Consider the following 17,424-nt stretch of genomic DNA (forward strand, 5'->3'; position numbering starts at 1 on the left):
AGATAATCTAAAATTCTAAACCATCGCACGGTAATGTATTCATGACTTAAAAGCAGAGTGTAAAGTGTCCGGTACGTGGTCTAATGTGTTTAGCTCACTAAAATTATGTTCCAATTAACACAATAACATCAAAAATACATAGAAAGCACATTTACTTATTTACTAAATACCGTATCCACTATCATAACATACAGATTAAATTGAATTAAATAAGATCCATGATGTATCCATATTTCTATGCCCATGACTCTCGGTAGTCAGTTATTAGAAGAGATATAGAAAGAAATTGCAGCATGTTGAGCTAATTTCAAATATAATATTAGAACAAAATCTACATTTAACGCCAACATCAGCGGTTGGGATATGAAATCATCTACCCTGTATATGCCAATTTATTTTGGGTGTAGATAAGTCGAAATATAATTATAAAGCGGTGAATAACAGCTCTAAATGTTGAGCTTGGAACTGCGAATTTTGGAAATAATCGGGAATGTCGATTTAAAAAATGTCAATACGACTCCCCTTACGACTTTGTGACATCGCACATTTTTCATAGCCTACACATTTGGAATTCTTGTACTAAGTGTGTTTCGAGTCAGTTCCAATATCTATGCGCTCGTCTTTTGTTATAAATTGTAAGTGACGGACGACGGTCAATATTGCTATTGGTTTCAAGAAAAGTAGGTATTAAATGTTGGTCGCAGACATCGTCGATTAAGTGATTTTGAGAATGGACCCGATGAAAGAATTCGGATTTACGAAAGACCTGATGAATGGAGTAAATAATAATAATAATATTAATGACCCTTATTCACATAATATTAGATTGGCCGTTTTTTTAAATCCTGACATTCCGTAAGTATGTCATTAAATATCTTTGGCAAAACTTTTGAATTGATTTGAAAAATGAGGTATTATTCTACCGGAAACTATGTTTTGTTTTTTGTTCGATTTAATTTCCGTTAATTGTCAGATCATTAAAATAAAATGTCAAGTTGAGAAAAATGAGCATTTTCGACACCTCTTTTTTGCCTTTAATTAAGGTATTAATGCCGCAAAAGCTCCTGTTTATGGAGACGTTGCCACAGCTGCAAGAACTGCACGTAATAGGTATGCCAAGTTCTAAATTGGTAATTTTGACTTCAAAGGCGTACCTCCTTCGGGTCGTCCAGTAGAGATCGATGAAGAGCGATTAAACCAACTTTTGCACGAAAAATCGCGTTAAACGGCCAGGGAACTAGCAGAGATAATGGAATGCTCTCAGACTGCTATAGAGAAACATCTTCACTAAATGGGAAAAGTTCAGAAATTTGTAGCATGCTTATGTGACAATAACAAAAGTCAACGAGCCATAATCTCCGCCGGTTTGCTTGCTCGTCTCCGCTCAACTCATGGACAAAAGGAACGATTTCTTTATCGAATCATTACTGACGATGAAAAATGGTGCCTGTACATCAATATGAAGCAGCGCAAGGAATGGCTTAGCCCCGATAAACACGCTACACAACGCGTAAAACTAAATCCACATTTTTTGAGTCAAAACCGGGTGATTTCTACAAACTTGGTATTGAAAAACTTGTTGAACGTTGGGAAAACGTTATAAACAGCAACGCAGAATACATTATAGATTAATTAATTGTTAATTTTTACAGGAAAATAATTTTTTTTTAAATAGAAAAAAACGGCAGGAACTTAGTTGCCAACCTAATATATAAAAGTAACAATACAAAAATGAAAAATAAAGCGTAACGGTATATCAAATACTTCGAGTGGACCATGAAGAAGTTCCTATTCACAGAGAAGGAGACGAGTTGCTACGTGTTATTCTTGTAGATGATGTCGGCCGAAGCACTATGGTAACTCATAGAATAAATACCTACGGGAGATGCCCAACCTATTAAGCAACATCCGAAAATACTATCATGAGCTAAACGCGAGGAAGATCAGAAGATCATCGGCGACATTGCTAGTCAAGAAATAATTAAACCATTTAGCAGCCCTTGGACCGCACCTATGGTGCTAGTGAAGGAGAAAGACGGCAACACGAGGTTTTGCGTAGATTATAGGCAACTGAACAACGTAACGGAAAAAGATAGTTATCCTTTGCTCCGAATAGATCACACGGTGAATACGCATACGATGCTAAGTGGTTTTCGACCTTAGATGGCAAGTTGGTTTGCATTCTGAACATCGCGACAAAACGGCCTTTCACGTAGGATCGCGTTTCTGACAATTTCGAGAGATTAATAGAACTGGTTTTGAGAGGTTTGTCCTGGAAACATGCCTTGTGTACTTAGACGACGTAATTGTAATTGATCGATCGAAGATCACCTCAAGAATCTGGGCGAAGTGTTTGTGAGGTTGCGCGGGGCCAACCATCAACTTACTATAAAGAAGTGCCACGATTTCATTATTATCGTTACTCCGAACAAGACATGGAGGTTTAAGGTTTTGCCATCGTTTTTCGTTATCAACCCCCGTTAGAAGAGGAATTATACTCAACTATAGTTTTTCTTTCTGTAACGCAAATGACAACGCCGGCATATCGTTCTGCAATACACAAGGGAGTACCTTTTGGCTAAATAAGAAGTTCAATTTTTATGCTCCAATTTTGTCTGTATTATTATGTACGAAGTGCAGATAATCTTCAAGTAAAATTTGTAACGATTTCCTTGTCAAGAGTCACCCTATTCTCCAATGATTAGAGTACAATTAAAACTACGGAAATTTTAACTTACGAACCACGAGAAGTTCGTTCGTTAATCAGTCTGAGGAATGAGGATATCTACTTCATGTAAACTGAGTTGCTGTATGCTGTCGAACGTTCGTTGGTTTGATTGACAGCTCACTGCAACGGTTGGTTTATTCCAAGAAAGCTAATGCTCAACGTATACTGAAATATGGATCCATTGAGTTAAAAGACAGAAATAATTATATGATTGTCGAGACGACAATTTTCGTTACCATCATTAGCTGTCACTTTCACCTATCCGAGATTCTCAGATCGAGAACTAAGTAGATATTTTGATAGGAATCACGACGATTTTACAATTTTTTACAGGGCTAATGGCCGTACTTCCAGATTTAATAACGGGAAGAGTATATGTACTCATACGTAGGCCCGAGAAAGGACACAAAACGACAACAGTTTCGTAACCCGCCGGCCGCCACATGTTGCTGCACCGGAATTTTATAATTTCTAATATGAATATTATTTTATCTTCATCCATAAGTTAATGGAAATTCTTCCTGAATGTCTGTGAGGTTCCGTTTGTAATGTTATTAGGTTAGATTTTCGAAATACTTCTGCATGTTCCACATTTTGTACAATGAAGGAAAATTAGTTGTGTCATTGTTCACATGAGTATGTCAATCTATTCTGAAGAGGAGAACATAAACGGGGTGTATATTTAACTCTATTTCTGTATTAGCTGCGAAACGCTGAGTTACTGAGTGGATGACAGGATTAATTTTATGAGTGACTTCATACCTTTACAAGAATAAATGTCACGCGTGATCCTTTTTCAAGTTGTAAGTTTTATTATTAGGTACGTAACTATTCCTCAACATAACTGGTACAAAGTATAAAGAATCGTAAGTATTTAAATTCTTAGTGACTGTAACGTAAATTTAATTGCATGATTTTATTTATTTACAAATAATTAATAATAAATTTAGTATAACAGTCTTGAAATGAATGGATTTATAACAGTAAAATATTATTTAGCACTCACGTATACACAATTTATAACAGCGCCAACAATTAATTACTTCGACGTTCAAATTAGAACTGAACTAAAACACAATTGCTTATATAACAAACGACTCCACTATCCCGAAAGATCTCGAGCGCTTCTGAAGGCATCCGACTATTCTAGAATGTTCTCGAACAAACACATTATATTTCTCAGAAAGATTACGTCACATCGGCCTTCGTTCTTTATCGCCGATGACTTAATCTTTCACACAAGTTTGATATACCTACGTGTGTAAAGGATGCTTTTTAAACGTGGTGTATACTATACTTTTCTAGAACTGCCACCCAAAGTTGCTCTTCTACTAAATAACTCATAATAATTAATCCCTGAAGTAATTTCATTAGGTCAAAGGGTATATAACGGGCGATCAAACATGAGTTGCTGGTCGAGTCGCCTTTGGAAGTTTAAGTTAAGTATGATTTCCCATGTAAACAAAAATTCCAAATGTGATCGCATGGTAGTAGCTACTAACAGTTCTGAAAACAATGGGAAAAATTCACATCAACGAACCTTTATCGAGTATAAGAGATTAAAGTTGAAATACAAAAAGAGCAGACCGTGACCGGGGGGGGGGGGGGGATACATCGTTGTGATTGAAAGCTATAACATTTTGAGAAATCTTCGTTGTACCGATTCTAAGGATGATTTCTGGACGTCGTAATAGGGGTACCACACAAGGCCACAGTATTCAAGCTTAGGGAGCACCATATCCATATATATCATTCGAAAAGCTCGTGAAATGGGGAAATCTTTACAGCTACACCATATAAAACGCAAAGTCTTGGAGGCCGATTGCCCTGTCGTGTTAATATGTTCGGTGAAACTGAGACCCGCGCGAAGTTAGCGCCCCAACATTAAAATAATGAAACGTCAAATACTGCCTTCGTTTGCACTTTGATTGCACATTTAGGCACACCTCGATTTTTCGTTTGCGCATTTCCCTAAAAAAAGATTCTGAAAAAATAAAAATCGTAAAGGTATTACGATTTTAGCCCTCCAACGTTAAAATAATGGAGCGTTATATGTTTCATTCGTTTTTGACTTCGTTTTGCACTGATAGATTTTAGTATTGACTAATTAGTCAATGATTTTAGTTTTTCTGTTTCGGAAACGGGGTGTTTGACTTCTGTTAGACCATTTCCGATATCACGTTTATTAAGCGGCAGAGCAAAGCGATGCCAGCTTTATAGGGGAGTCGATGGTGTCCGTCTGTCCGTGAACACGATAACTGTCAAACGCTTGAACCTATTTAGTTCAAACTTTGCACAGTTGATCTATATGCCACATGTAATAAGCCTATTGAAAATGGGTCAAATCCAATGACCCTGTGGAATCACGCTTCTCTGTCCTTGCCAAAAACGGCTGACACAAATTAAATGAAGTAGATCAACGATCAAGTTTGTGTTTTTATTTTTTACCTTTTTGATTTTTGATGACTTGTAAAATGTCATCTTTTGTTATTTTAGTAACGCAGATGTTAAACAATCGGGTGTACCACCTGTACTAGCATTAGGAGTCAAATAAATAATAAACGGATGTGACGAATTTAAAATGTTTAATGGTATATTATGTGCTAGATACCCGAATCATGAGGAGTGGAAAGCTTACATCCCTAAAGCGTTGTTGGTTCCTTTAATTAAAGCCTTTCGTGAAGCGTTTGGCCATGTAGGTACAGCTAAGAATTATTATGCTATGTCAGAGTACTTTGTAGTGGAAAATTTGCGTCGGAGAGTAAATAGGGTCGTACCTGGGTGTTTTTTGTGTCAGCGCGCAAAACCTAGTAACCACCCATTGAAAGTGCCTATGTTATCGGTTATTCCAGAGGATGAAACAGATTTGATAACGATTGATTTGTTCGGACCTTTACCTTGCTCTAAAAGTGGGGTGTGTTATATTTTTGTAGTACTCAACGTGTTGACAAAATTGTGACTCTCTACCCTTTGAAGAATGCCACCACGCGTAGTATTTTAAATCGCCTTATAAATGATTCTTTCGTAAAAATTTTCGGTTTTCGAATACTAACCCGATATACCGGTCTCAAAATTTTACATGAGATACATCACATTCCAAGCTCTTTTATTACTTTTAAAGTAAAGTATACTACGGTTCATGGCATTATGGACTAATAATAAATTTGTACATAGTTTATAAATTATAACCGTACCTATCATTTCGACTTCTTCTGGGCGTGCCAAACCATTCTTCAACAAAAAACACATCACACCAACAATGCAGCAACCTTGAATCATCAATGTCACTACACCAATGTTATATTTATCTTTAATATTATGGTCTTTAAGATTTCGGTAATATGATTTGGGATAAAAGAATTGCAGAACTCTGAGACATTTTTAACGTCATATCATGTCCAAAAGATACTACTAATCATACCTACATTCATAATTACCTATTACCCATCAGAAACACTTAAATAAGGCATCTTAATAATTCCACGATTTTGCTTTTAATTCCTATATGAATGAAATCCTTACGCGGCTATAATCTGATCTGGTTTTAAAGCCATCCTTCAAGCAATGTATCACGTAGGTACGCAATGCATACATACACCTACCCTCTTATTCTATTGATTTAAGATTAAATCGTTTTTATCTGCTTCACAAGCCCTCACTCGATGTCTTCCGGTAATTAAAAACCATATGAAAGATTAAATCCTTGGTAAATTGTAATTTACTCTATTTATCTATTTAATTTTATCAAACGTTAACCTTAAAATTAAGAAAATTAGTTTAAAGTGTAACTTAATTACATATAAAAATTGTAGGTAATCAGTAATCACTTTATAGCAGGGCAGGTCAGCGCTTTAACGCGAAAGTCCTCATCAAGTTTCGTTAAGAGGTGGGGTGAGCAAGGAGAAGAAATTAAAAATTAATACCGTAAGCACTTATATAAATTTCCTGTTTTATGTATTTTCGAAGGATTGTATTTTATGTATGAAACGACGCCGCATAGTTTTATGGGAAACTTTAGCAGCAAAATTTAAAATGGAAAGTTTCGACAAGAAATACGAGTAAAGTATATTCTCAGTAATAACTTTTTAATTGAGTTTGAAAATGTGATTTGTTTTATCTTGAAGGATATTTGAATTTCAATCCATGTAGATTCGTTTAATAAACGTATACCTTGTGTTCGTTAATAGTGTAATTACAAGCTTAAATTGCAAAGCTCTGTTTCCCAATTTAATAAAGCTGAATTCGAAAATTAAAACAAAATTCTATTGAACTTTTCTGACAATGTTGTATGTACATAATATACTCCAACGAAGTTTTCACGCGATCATCTAAACATTTAACGCTGCTGTTCGTAAATCAATAAATTTAGTTGCGTGTTACAGGTGCTTTTGTCTCTTTATCCGTCTACATACCTTTTCTATTGGTTATTAGATCTATAGATATTTGCTTCTACACTTAAGATTCGTATATAAGTGAACTTGTATCCCAATGAAATTCAACCCTTTTAGCGAATATTTTTGTGTTATGCTCGGCTTATCGCGTAAGTAGACATGTCAATGATACTGATATGTGCGTATCGAATTCATAATGACACTTTATTATCCGATAGATTGGAAGAAGATTACCACGTAGGCGTGATTACGATTATACTGTTAGGGTATATATGGTACATACGTTATGCGATTTACCATGGTCACAGTTCAAAACAAGTATACAATTAAAAGAACTGCAGTTATAATTTTGTTTCAAAAAGACGGTTTTATGCATAATGTTATGTGCAAACGCCCCCAGATATCAATTTTTGTCGAGATTAGAATCTTGTTTGCGTACCACCATTTATGGCTAAGACTGTTTCCAAAAGTTGAAAAAAAACCAAAACGTAAGTAAAACCGTCACTTCCGTTTTTTATTGTCATTTTTCTTGAAAAAACAAAAAGAAATAACCAAGCATCTGGTTTATTTCGAGGTTTATTTGTTGAAAATGTCTTGGTCGTCTCTGCCGCTTAATTTACATTATAACACTCATCGCTACTGTAGTGGGATGAAAGGAAGTGAGACTAGCGTAATTATGCTGAACGATATATACACTCTAACTAAAATTCACAGCTGTAATTTTTATTTAGGTGCCCATTTGCCGAAATGGCATCAAAAGTCTTGGAGAATAAAGCGGCGGGTTGGATCTTCACAATTTATTGGGTCCGTTAACTTGGCGCCACCGATAATAACTCTTGCGCCATTATCGTTTTTTAGAAATTCGAAAAAACATTGGGGGGGGGGGGGAGTGAACGTAGCCCCCCCCCCCGTACGTATTTTGTCGCTTGTAACTAGGTCACCTGATACATTTGGTTATGCGCTCAATTGCGCCACTTGAATTAAAGCTAGCGCCATTACGGTTAAGCCGTGACAAATTTTCAAAAAGCGGGGGGGCCAACTTAACGTTTTTAAAAGTTACTTTTTTTTAACATCTTTTCATACGAAACTGTACTCTCAGGTATGCGCTGAAATGCGCCGTAAAAAGATACCTTTGCGCCATTCTTGTTTTTTGGTTATCCTTAAATATATTTGGGAGGGGCCAAGTGAACGGAACCCCCTATAACGCATTTTGCTACCGGTATTTGTGCCACTTGATATACCTGGTTATGCGCTCAATTGCGCCACTTGAATTAAAATTTTTTTTATACCTGAATCACAATCTCCGTTTTAAACACTCAAATGCGTGCGAAAAAAGGCCTTTAAAACACACGTGCTTTAAAGTTGCTAGGTAATGATACTTCTAGTATGACTTTTGAAACTGTCATCTGGAGTTGAAATAAAAAATCCTCTTAGGTCGCTTTCTGTAAATGCAGAACATTTCTTTAGCTTGTACCTATCCTTTGGTTGAAGCTTTTACAAACACGCGTAATTTAGGGTATGCTTCCAAATCTGTTCCACTTTTTAATCGCAGCAGTGTTTGAAGTTTTGAATGAATGCACCAAAAGAAAGAAGATTTAAATACCTTTGACATTTCCTTCATATATGCCAGCATTATCGATGCATTTAAGACTTTATTTGTAAGTAACTTCCTATTCATCCATGGAAACAACTTTTCATATTCTTTATAATAGGCTTTACTGGATTTGGATTTTACACCTACCAACGTTTGTTTAGATTTTACAACAAGCGATTTAATGGACGGTGTATTATCTTTTTCAACGGAAATCGTTTTACTCACAAAGACGATGATTTTTATAAGCAAATGTCAAGTGACAATTCCATGGCAATCGTGAAATTACGAACACCCAGCCCACTTAATTAGACATGTCTTCGAGTATAACGTCAATATGATTTCATTGTATTTCCTATTTTTAAATTATACTGCAGGTATAATAAAAAATACTATAAGATACACGTGTATAATTGGTCTTTAAAGCAATTGCATCGTTAAAGGCACTCCGCTATGCGTCGTGCCCTTAAACTCGTTGCGCGTGCTTTAAAGACTTGATTATACACTTGTATCTTAATATACTATTAAAAAGTGGAGGGTCCTTAGCGTTTTCAAAAGTTACGTTTTTTAACATGTTTTTTCTATTTCGGTGTCACAATGATGATTTTGTACAACTGTTTTCGGCCGAAAACAGTTGTACAAAGACAGTGATTATAGTCGTTTTTTTTTTGGTAACTCATCTGCATCTCTTAAGTTGGCAGTTACTAGTTAGTACAAGTAGGTACAATACTTCCATGTTTGAACTTCAAAATGTCAGTCTTACTACGCTGCCAACCTAAAACTTAACGGCATAAAAAGTGTTCCCAACATAAAACATGTTAGTTCTAATGTTCCCTATAGTTTCTGATAATGATTTTTTAATTAAATTAAAGCACCGAAATAGAAAAAATAGTATGAAAAACGCGTGTTACAATGCTTTATTGTAATACTCCTATCTTGCGGACACTCGTGGCTACGCTTCGCGTCGCCACTCGTGCCACAAGATAGTCGTATTACAATAGGTCGCATTGTAACACTTGTCTTTCAATATACTATTTTCTACTACATCGTACCTTTCATCATGCGCTAAAATGAGCCGTTAACATAAATCTTTGCGCATTATAGTTTTTAAGAACCTTTTTTAGTACCTATAGAACTAGAACGCTATTCATTTTAAGAAGGTAGCGGTAGAAAGCATAGGGACAGTTTAACCTTCACTATGATTGGTTAAAATACGAGTCACTATTACCCGGAAAAATAAAACGAGCGACGAATTCTGTCTGTTAGAAGTTTCAATTACGAACTAAACTGTCGAACTGTCATTAGCTGTCAATTTCAAAGATCCAAGCGTGATATCGTTTGATTTATAATTATATTTTCCAAATTTTGTGCCGTTTTATATTTTTCCTGTGTGTGTCGATCTTCAAACACAGCGCCATCTACTACCTTCTTATAATGAATACCTGCAGTATATATATGGGATGCGGTGAAGTTATGTTCTTTCTAATTGTGCAATTTTAACTCGGTTTGCAATAATCGCCAACAACTCATAGGTATTAACTTACTAAGTTTGGAGTTGATGCATTAAGCCGCAATGTAGTTCATCACGATCCTCGAGATAGTTTACAATTTTGTACTGCTGTATGTCTGCCCGTCTGCCTGAGCACGATAACTTTGTTTAGAAACGTCCGGTCGCTTTGAAAGTTGGTATACATGTTCTTAAGGATATAAGAAAGGTCGCTATTGTTTTTTAGTTACGTAGACTAACGGGCTAAACAGTTACAGCCCAAAAACTGCTCGAACCTTCAAAGAATGGTATCTTTTATAATAAATTCGTGTTACAAAGAACATATAAATGCTCGGTTTTCTGTATCAGTAAATATTCATTAAACCTCAAACAATTTTGAAGATGAAAAAATAATATTGCGCGTGCGCAATCTAATTTTTGTATTTGTCAAGTTATTTAAATGAAATTGTATGTACGCACCTCGAGTAAAAGTAAAAGTAATGCTAATGTGGATATCAAAAGAACTGAAATTTCACGTAGAATCCAAAAATGTAATAAAAAATAGGGGTTGCTATTTAAAATAACGAAGTTACTAGCCACTTCTTGTATTTCCGGAAGTGCGTCCATTTTCAAAATATTTTACATCGATTCGGCCTTCGGAGTAACAAAAAAACACCCTGTATAGTGTTTCTGAAACACTATAATGGCGCAAAGATTTTTTTACGGTGCATTTTAGTGCATGATGAAAGGTACGATGTAGTAGAAAAAAACGTGTTAAAAAACGTAACTTTTGAAAACGTTAAGTTAGCCCCCCCCCCACTTTTTAAAAATTTTTTATGGCTTAACCGTAATGGCGCTAGCTTTAATTCAAGTGGCGCAATTGAGCGCATAACCAGATGTATCGAGTGGCACAAATACCGGTAGCAAAATGCGTTATGGGGGGTTCCGTTCACTTGGCCCCTCCCAAATATATTTAAGGATAACCAAAAAACAAGAATGGCACAAAGGTATCTTTTTACGGCGTATTTCAGCGCATACCTGACAGTACAATTTCGTATGAAAAGGAACTTTTAAAAACGTTAAGTTGGCCCCCCCACTTTTTGAAAATTTGTCACGGCTTAACCGTAATGGCGCTAGCTTTAATTCAAGTGGCGCAATTGGGCGTATAACCAAATGTATCAGGTGACCTAGTTACAAGAGACAAAATACGTACTGGGAGGGGCTACGTTCACTTGCCCCCCCCCCCAATGTTTTTTCGGATTTCTAAAAAACGATAATGGCGCAAGAGTTATTATCGGTGGCGCATATGAGCGCATAGATTTTAAAATAATACAACTATCAAATCTCTCAGTGGGGGGGGGCCAAGTTAACGGACCCCAATTTATTTGGTAGTCTTCTGTTGAAGTTAACGTTGCCTTTATACAGGGTGTTTTTTTTAAGATGGGCCATACGACAATGTAAAGGCGTTGAGTTATTTAAAATGAGCCATAGGGAAAGTTACATTGCGCCAATTGTTTTCAAATCTTGGCCTTGCGCTTAGTTATTTCACTGAAATTCTCAATCTGATCCTTCAATCTGCATCAACGAAGCAACAACATGTATTCCGCCGCTCGAAAAGGTGTTCATGTAGTACCTACAATTTGTACAAGTGTGGGGTGGGCACAGTAGCTGATTGGCATGTGAGCTATTCAGTGCCGAGTATCGGGTATATTGTTTGGTTGCCGGTGGAAAACAATTCGAGTACCGATTGTAATTTTATACTTTTATATCTCATTTGAATAAATTTGTTGATTTAGAAACAATTTCTACAGTACTGTGGCACCTGATGCTATGTAAATTTCCCTATGGCCCATTTTAAATAACTCAACGCCTTTCCCATCTTAAAAAAAACACCGTGTAACATGTATTCAAAACGTATATCATCTACTTTGGTATACCTAATTGAGTTTGTATTAACTGAGAAATAGCGAAACCATAAGAACGAAATTTAGCGTTGTAAGAAAAAGCTATCAGCTTATACAAAGCAGATACGAACAATCGGCCAAGTGTAGGTAATTATTAAGTAGACTTCATGTGCATATGGTGCATTTCCGTTTAGCCAGGGAAATAGAATGCGGACCTGTAATGTATAGAATAGGTAGCCGAAGTCCTTAATCATTATACATATATAGCAGAACGGTAATAAAACCGTATTACTCGCTTAAAGTAACTTAACAGAAGATCGATAAATACTTACCTTAGCAGCGTTCATTTAGCGTTCGCAAAACGTTGGATTCGAATGCCGAAGGGATCATTCATTATTCAAAGGGAAATTCGACTAAATTGTAAGTACTTCTGTATTTGGTTGTTGATTTGCTTTTAGATCAGCTTTCTCATTCAATGTAGGCAAATTACAAACAATGTATGAGCAAGAGATCAATACTTAATTCAACAGGTGAAAAAATTGATTTGGTGCTTTCGTCTTTAATATAGGTACCTATACCGCGCTGTTATCCGACAGAAGATGAAAAATAGTATCTACAAAAAAGTGCAAAAGATGGAAATTTGGATATGCGGCTAACAAATTACATATTAGAAACCACAAACACTTCCGATTTTTCCTTGTGTATCCTCCCTGTAAAACAAAGAAAAAATGTAAAATGAAGGCCATGAAGAAAAGGTATCCAAAAGTAGTAATAATGAAGTAAATGCTGCAATTTATACTTACCTAATTAGTAAGACCCTGCTCCCTCCGTTGTCAGGGCCAGGATTAAAGACTGGCTGACCAGTCAATTCCAGGCTCAGTGGCAACAAGTAACCGGACTCCGACAGTCCAAGGCCTTTCTAACAGGGCCCCTTGGCAAATCGGGGTCTTCTAAGCGTCTAAAACTGAATAGAAGCCAGATTAGGAAGATCACAGGTGTCCTTACGGGGCACTGGATGGTCAACTATCACCTGCATAACATTGGGCTCGCAGAGGAGTCCACGTGCAGGTTCTGTGGCGAGGCAGATGAAACTACCGAGCATGCGGTCTGTCACTGTGACGCTTTGATCAGGGACAGATATCAACTCCTTGGAGACAAATATCTGGAACCGGAGAGGGTGAAGCAACTCCCCTACAAATAGAATAGAATAGAAAAGGGATACTTAATTTTGACGGTGCAATTGGCCCTCAATGTTGTGTTTAACAACCATAGTTTGTAAACTATTAAAGCTGTATATGCGCGAGAAGTGTAATAAAAATTTCAGTCGCTTTTTTGGAAAACTTGTCAATATTCACTGAGCTATAGGTACATTTCTGAAACTAATTACAGAGCGCGGCCATAGCTTTTAGGTAATTGTCTATACTTCACAAGTAATAAGGATCTAGTTCTTGTTCAACGGTCATTTCATCATTCCCAAACGCAATCGCTGTATAAGCGTAGATTTTGGGCAGAGTTCTACTTTACTATTTTTTTTTTAATGGCATGGAAGGTTAGGTATCCATTTGCCACAAATTGTGACGTATAAGATTATATAAGTTGGTCAACTTTGTAGGTACAAGAAGTTGCATAGTAACTCAAATATTATTTTTTGGTTAAGAGAAAGTAAGTGAGCAACATTAACCGGTAATTGAACGTTATTAAGTAAAATAATAATCCATTGTAAAGTAGTTCAATTCCATCATTATTTTTTGAGCACTTAAAGAAGATATGGTTCATGTCGCATGCAGAAGCATTATCGCATGAACACACAGCAGATGGAATAATGTGCAGCTTCGCGAGGTGAGCTGGGAATCTACCGTGGTTACATTTTAAGCGTGATATAGTAGCAGCTGTCTTTTTGGAGAAGTTGAAGGTGAATATATGTGGGATGTCTTTTGGTAAGGAAGGATGAAGGATTGCTATAGTTGGTTTTCACTAAAAAATCTCAAAATAGAACCTGACAGTAATTCGAGAACAAAAATAAGTTGCGTTGCAATTAAGTCTCAACATTGACACTGTCCTATCCCGGAAGTCGCTTGCATCTTAAAGACTCTGGCCGTGGAAGCCTCCGGTCTGGCGCATATTTAAGTTCTTATTTTAATAAACTGACGTTAATTTCAAATTTTCCGTAAAATAAAAATGTGTGTTGTTTCAGGGCCAGCAATATCTCTGGGGAACGATCACCATTTGAGGGATCCTGTTGCGGTTCGGGATATCACACTGTCGATTCAACTCCCTTAGGATCTCCCGAAGAGGCAGAGGTGCCAAAATATAGAGTGGTAATGTTGGGCGACTCCGGGGTGGGGAAGACTGCACTCGTTTCCCAATTTATGACGTCAGAGTATATGAATACTTACGACGCGAGTTTGGGTAAGTATTATAACCGTAATTTACAAGACCTTTAGCACAACGTTTTATGTGGAAACGGGGTTCAGCGCTTAACGCGAACCTGTTGCTTTCATTAATGGATTTACCACGGTTGAAAACCTACGTAAATTTTGTTTCCGTAGAACAAATGCCAACTTCTACTACGAGATTTCCCACGAATTATGCAAATGAAGGAAAGAAAAGCAATTAGGTATCATGAAGTAACATTTATCACGCAATGACCAATTAGAATCCCTTGTTCTTATCCAAAATCTCAAGCTAACTTCACAGTTCAAGCTTGCGCTACTCAATGATATGGCTACTCTATTTTGAACTCATAATAAAACCGAGTGAAGGGGAGAAAATAACTTCATTGATAAAAGTACAAGTCAGATGAAGTGATGCTCGCGTGACAAAATAATCAAGTCGTGAGCGACCATTATCACATGTTGTTCGCGAATTTTTTTTCATTAAAAAGACGGCCTTCAAAATTATTTGCCCCGCCCCCCCCCCCTCTCTCCCCATAATAAATAGTAAAACATGTCTATATTTTAAATGCGACGATGAATTTGTTCCAAACTTTCCATAGGCCTCCCTCTAGTGGTGTAAAAGTAAAACTTTTAAAAAAGAGGGGGAGGGGTGCTAGACATGCCCTATTTGGTTATTTGCTTTTGGATTTTTTTATGTAACTACACCCACACTAACATGTTTTACAATAGACTCACATAAGACTTGTACATATGTATTTTTTTCCAGATGATGAATTTGGGGAGAGAACCGTGTCTATCCTACTAGATGGAGAAGAATCCGAAATGATATTCATAGATCATCCAGCATCCGAAATGTCGGTAAGTACGGTAAAAAAGAAGTTTTGCCTTTCCAAATATACCACAATACTTTCTTATTAATAATAAATTAATAATAGGTAAGTACACATAATTGTACACAACTACCGTTGCCATGTTTCTAAAATATTTCTATAGTCACTAAGAGCGTGCTGTATTCCAGTGGCGTTTCAAACTTACGTTTTTTAACAAATGGAATATTGGTCTGCCTCTGTCCTGGAAACTACATTTTTCTGACATAAATAAAGTAGCCATGAAAATGAAAGTTGCGCTAAAAATACACTCCAAATACACTCAATATAAATATCTATTGACTATTGGTTTATTTTTGAAGACGAATCTACCCTAGATATTGTTAAACTACTCGCAATATTATATTGCCTTATGCCTTTTGACATACAAGTCGTGTTGCTTGACATAGGCGATCGATAATAATATCACGTTGCAGTATGAAATAATGTGGAATACATATTGGCCCATTGCTTCTTCCCATGCTAGAATGCTAGTTGTATATGCATATTGCTCCGGTGTGCGAGTCCCCTAAGACAATAAATTACCATAGAAAATTATGTGCAGCGTTTCCGTTGATGTTATATAAGTTCTAACTAAAAAACTAATAAATTAAAAAAAATTACATAACATAAAATTCTAGGGAAATTTTTTTACTTCTTTAAACTGCACTTTCGTGCAAAATGTTGACAAAATGAATGGAGAATTCAATTTTCCCTAGATATCGGAAATTCTGGAATAAATTTGTTTTCACAGCTATTGACATCGCCAGTAAGAAAGCTAATCAATCTAAAAAATGTTTGTTTGTATGTTACATCCTGTATGTGAGAAAATTACCTTACACAGCAGATACTTAGGTACAATGATTACATACAAATATAGGTTCTGTGATTTGAGCAGGACCATTAAAGGTGCCGCATAAATTGACCGGAATATACTACTTTTACTTACAATTTCAACATTAATTATACAATACATACTTATACATTTTCTTTTACTTCAGGTCGAAAACTCTCTTAGCACATATGAACCGCACGCATGTGTTGTCATCTACTCTATAGTTGCAAGACCGAGCTTCCAGCACGCAGAGGAGACTTTAAATTATCTCTGGAGAGAAGGTTATACTCACGAAAAAAGCGTTATTGTTGTTGGGAATAAGGCCGACTTAGCTAGATCACGTGTGATCTCTTCAAACGGTAAGTAAATTTGTCTACTAATTTAGAATTAAGTATGACTCGCTCATTTTACATTGTTTTTCTACCAATTACGGATTTATTCCTCATCCTTATAAATTCAAAGGCAAGGATTGCGCCATTGTTCAAATTCGTTCAATTTAATTGGAATGCTTTATTGTGTTTTCTGATTGTGCGGGATAAAAAGCTCTTCTCTTTTGTTGTATTCGTTTGCATTACATAGCGATATTCTACGGTTATATTTACGCTATGAAAAAAGCATCTCATCATTTTAAGTCTGTTGCACTTCGTTTAACCCAAATTGGCTCCCAACCAAATTGAATGAAGTTTATCAACTACATTGGAGAACTTTTAATGTACATGCACGGAGAAAAATGGATTGTTAAAATCATATATAAAAATTATATTGTAATCAGTACGAGAAGTTATTATTAAATCAAACAAACCTTGACACACGCTGTACAATATGAATATGTCTAATCAAAATTATTCTCACTATAATAATGATATTGTATTAAATATGATCTTAGATATTTAAATATATCCAAGAGCAAATAGATAATAAACATTAAAATATAGTTTATTAACGAAATGGGTTTATTATTTGTGTATAATACAGTTTAGTATATAACACATTCTAAATGAAAACCTTGCGGTTGAAAGATTGTTAGTTTAACAACCCATCTAATAATTTTTAACATATGATGTAATTGTAATGATGCTGAATCTGCAAGATAAGCATAAGCTTATTTTGAGAACAACCGTTGCAAAGGTTGCATTAAATTATTAAAAGCTCTGTATTGTATATTGTATGCGGTTTTTGTTCAGTCGACAGTCAGTTCAGTGCGTATGTGTCGCAATTTTGGTGAAG

At 36.0% G+C, this 17,424-nt stretch overlaps 1 protein-coding gene across 1 annotated transcript in view; it reads left to right on the forward strand.

Annotated features, from left to right (window-relative positions):
* LOC116159948 overlaps nt 1-17,424 on the forward strand; it is a 46,899-nt gene that overhangs the window by 24,135 nt on the left and 5,340 nt on the right. Inside the window, exons 4-6 of the mRNA XM_031473059.1 lie at nt 14,295-14,509; nt 15,263-15,354; nt 16,364-16,556. Of these exons, the coding sequence (XP_031328919.1) occupies nt 14,295-14,509; nt 15,263-15,354; nt 16,364-16,556 (500 nt within the window). The remainder of the gene's footprint in view (nt 1-14,294; nt 14,510-15,262; nt 15,355-16,363; nt 16,557-17,424) is intronic.

The sequence above is a fragment of the Photinus pyralis genome, unplaced genomic scaffold (genome assembly GCF_008802855.1).
Source record: "Photinus pyralis isolate 1611_PpyrPB1 unplaced genomic scaffold, Ppyr1.3 Ppyr1.4_LG1, whole genome shotgun sequence".
Classification (NCBI taxonomy): Eukaryota; Metazoa; Arthropoda; class Insecta; order Coleoptera; family Lampyridae; genus Photinus; species Photinus pyralis.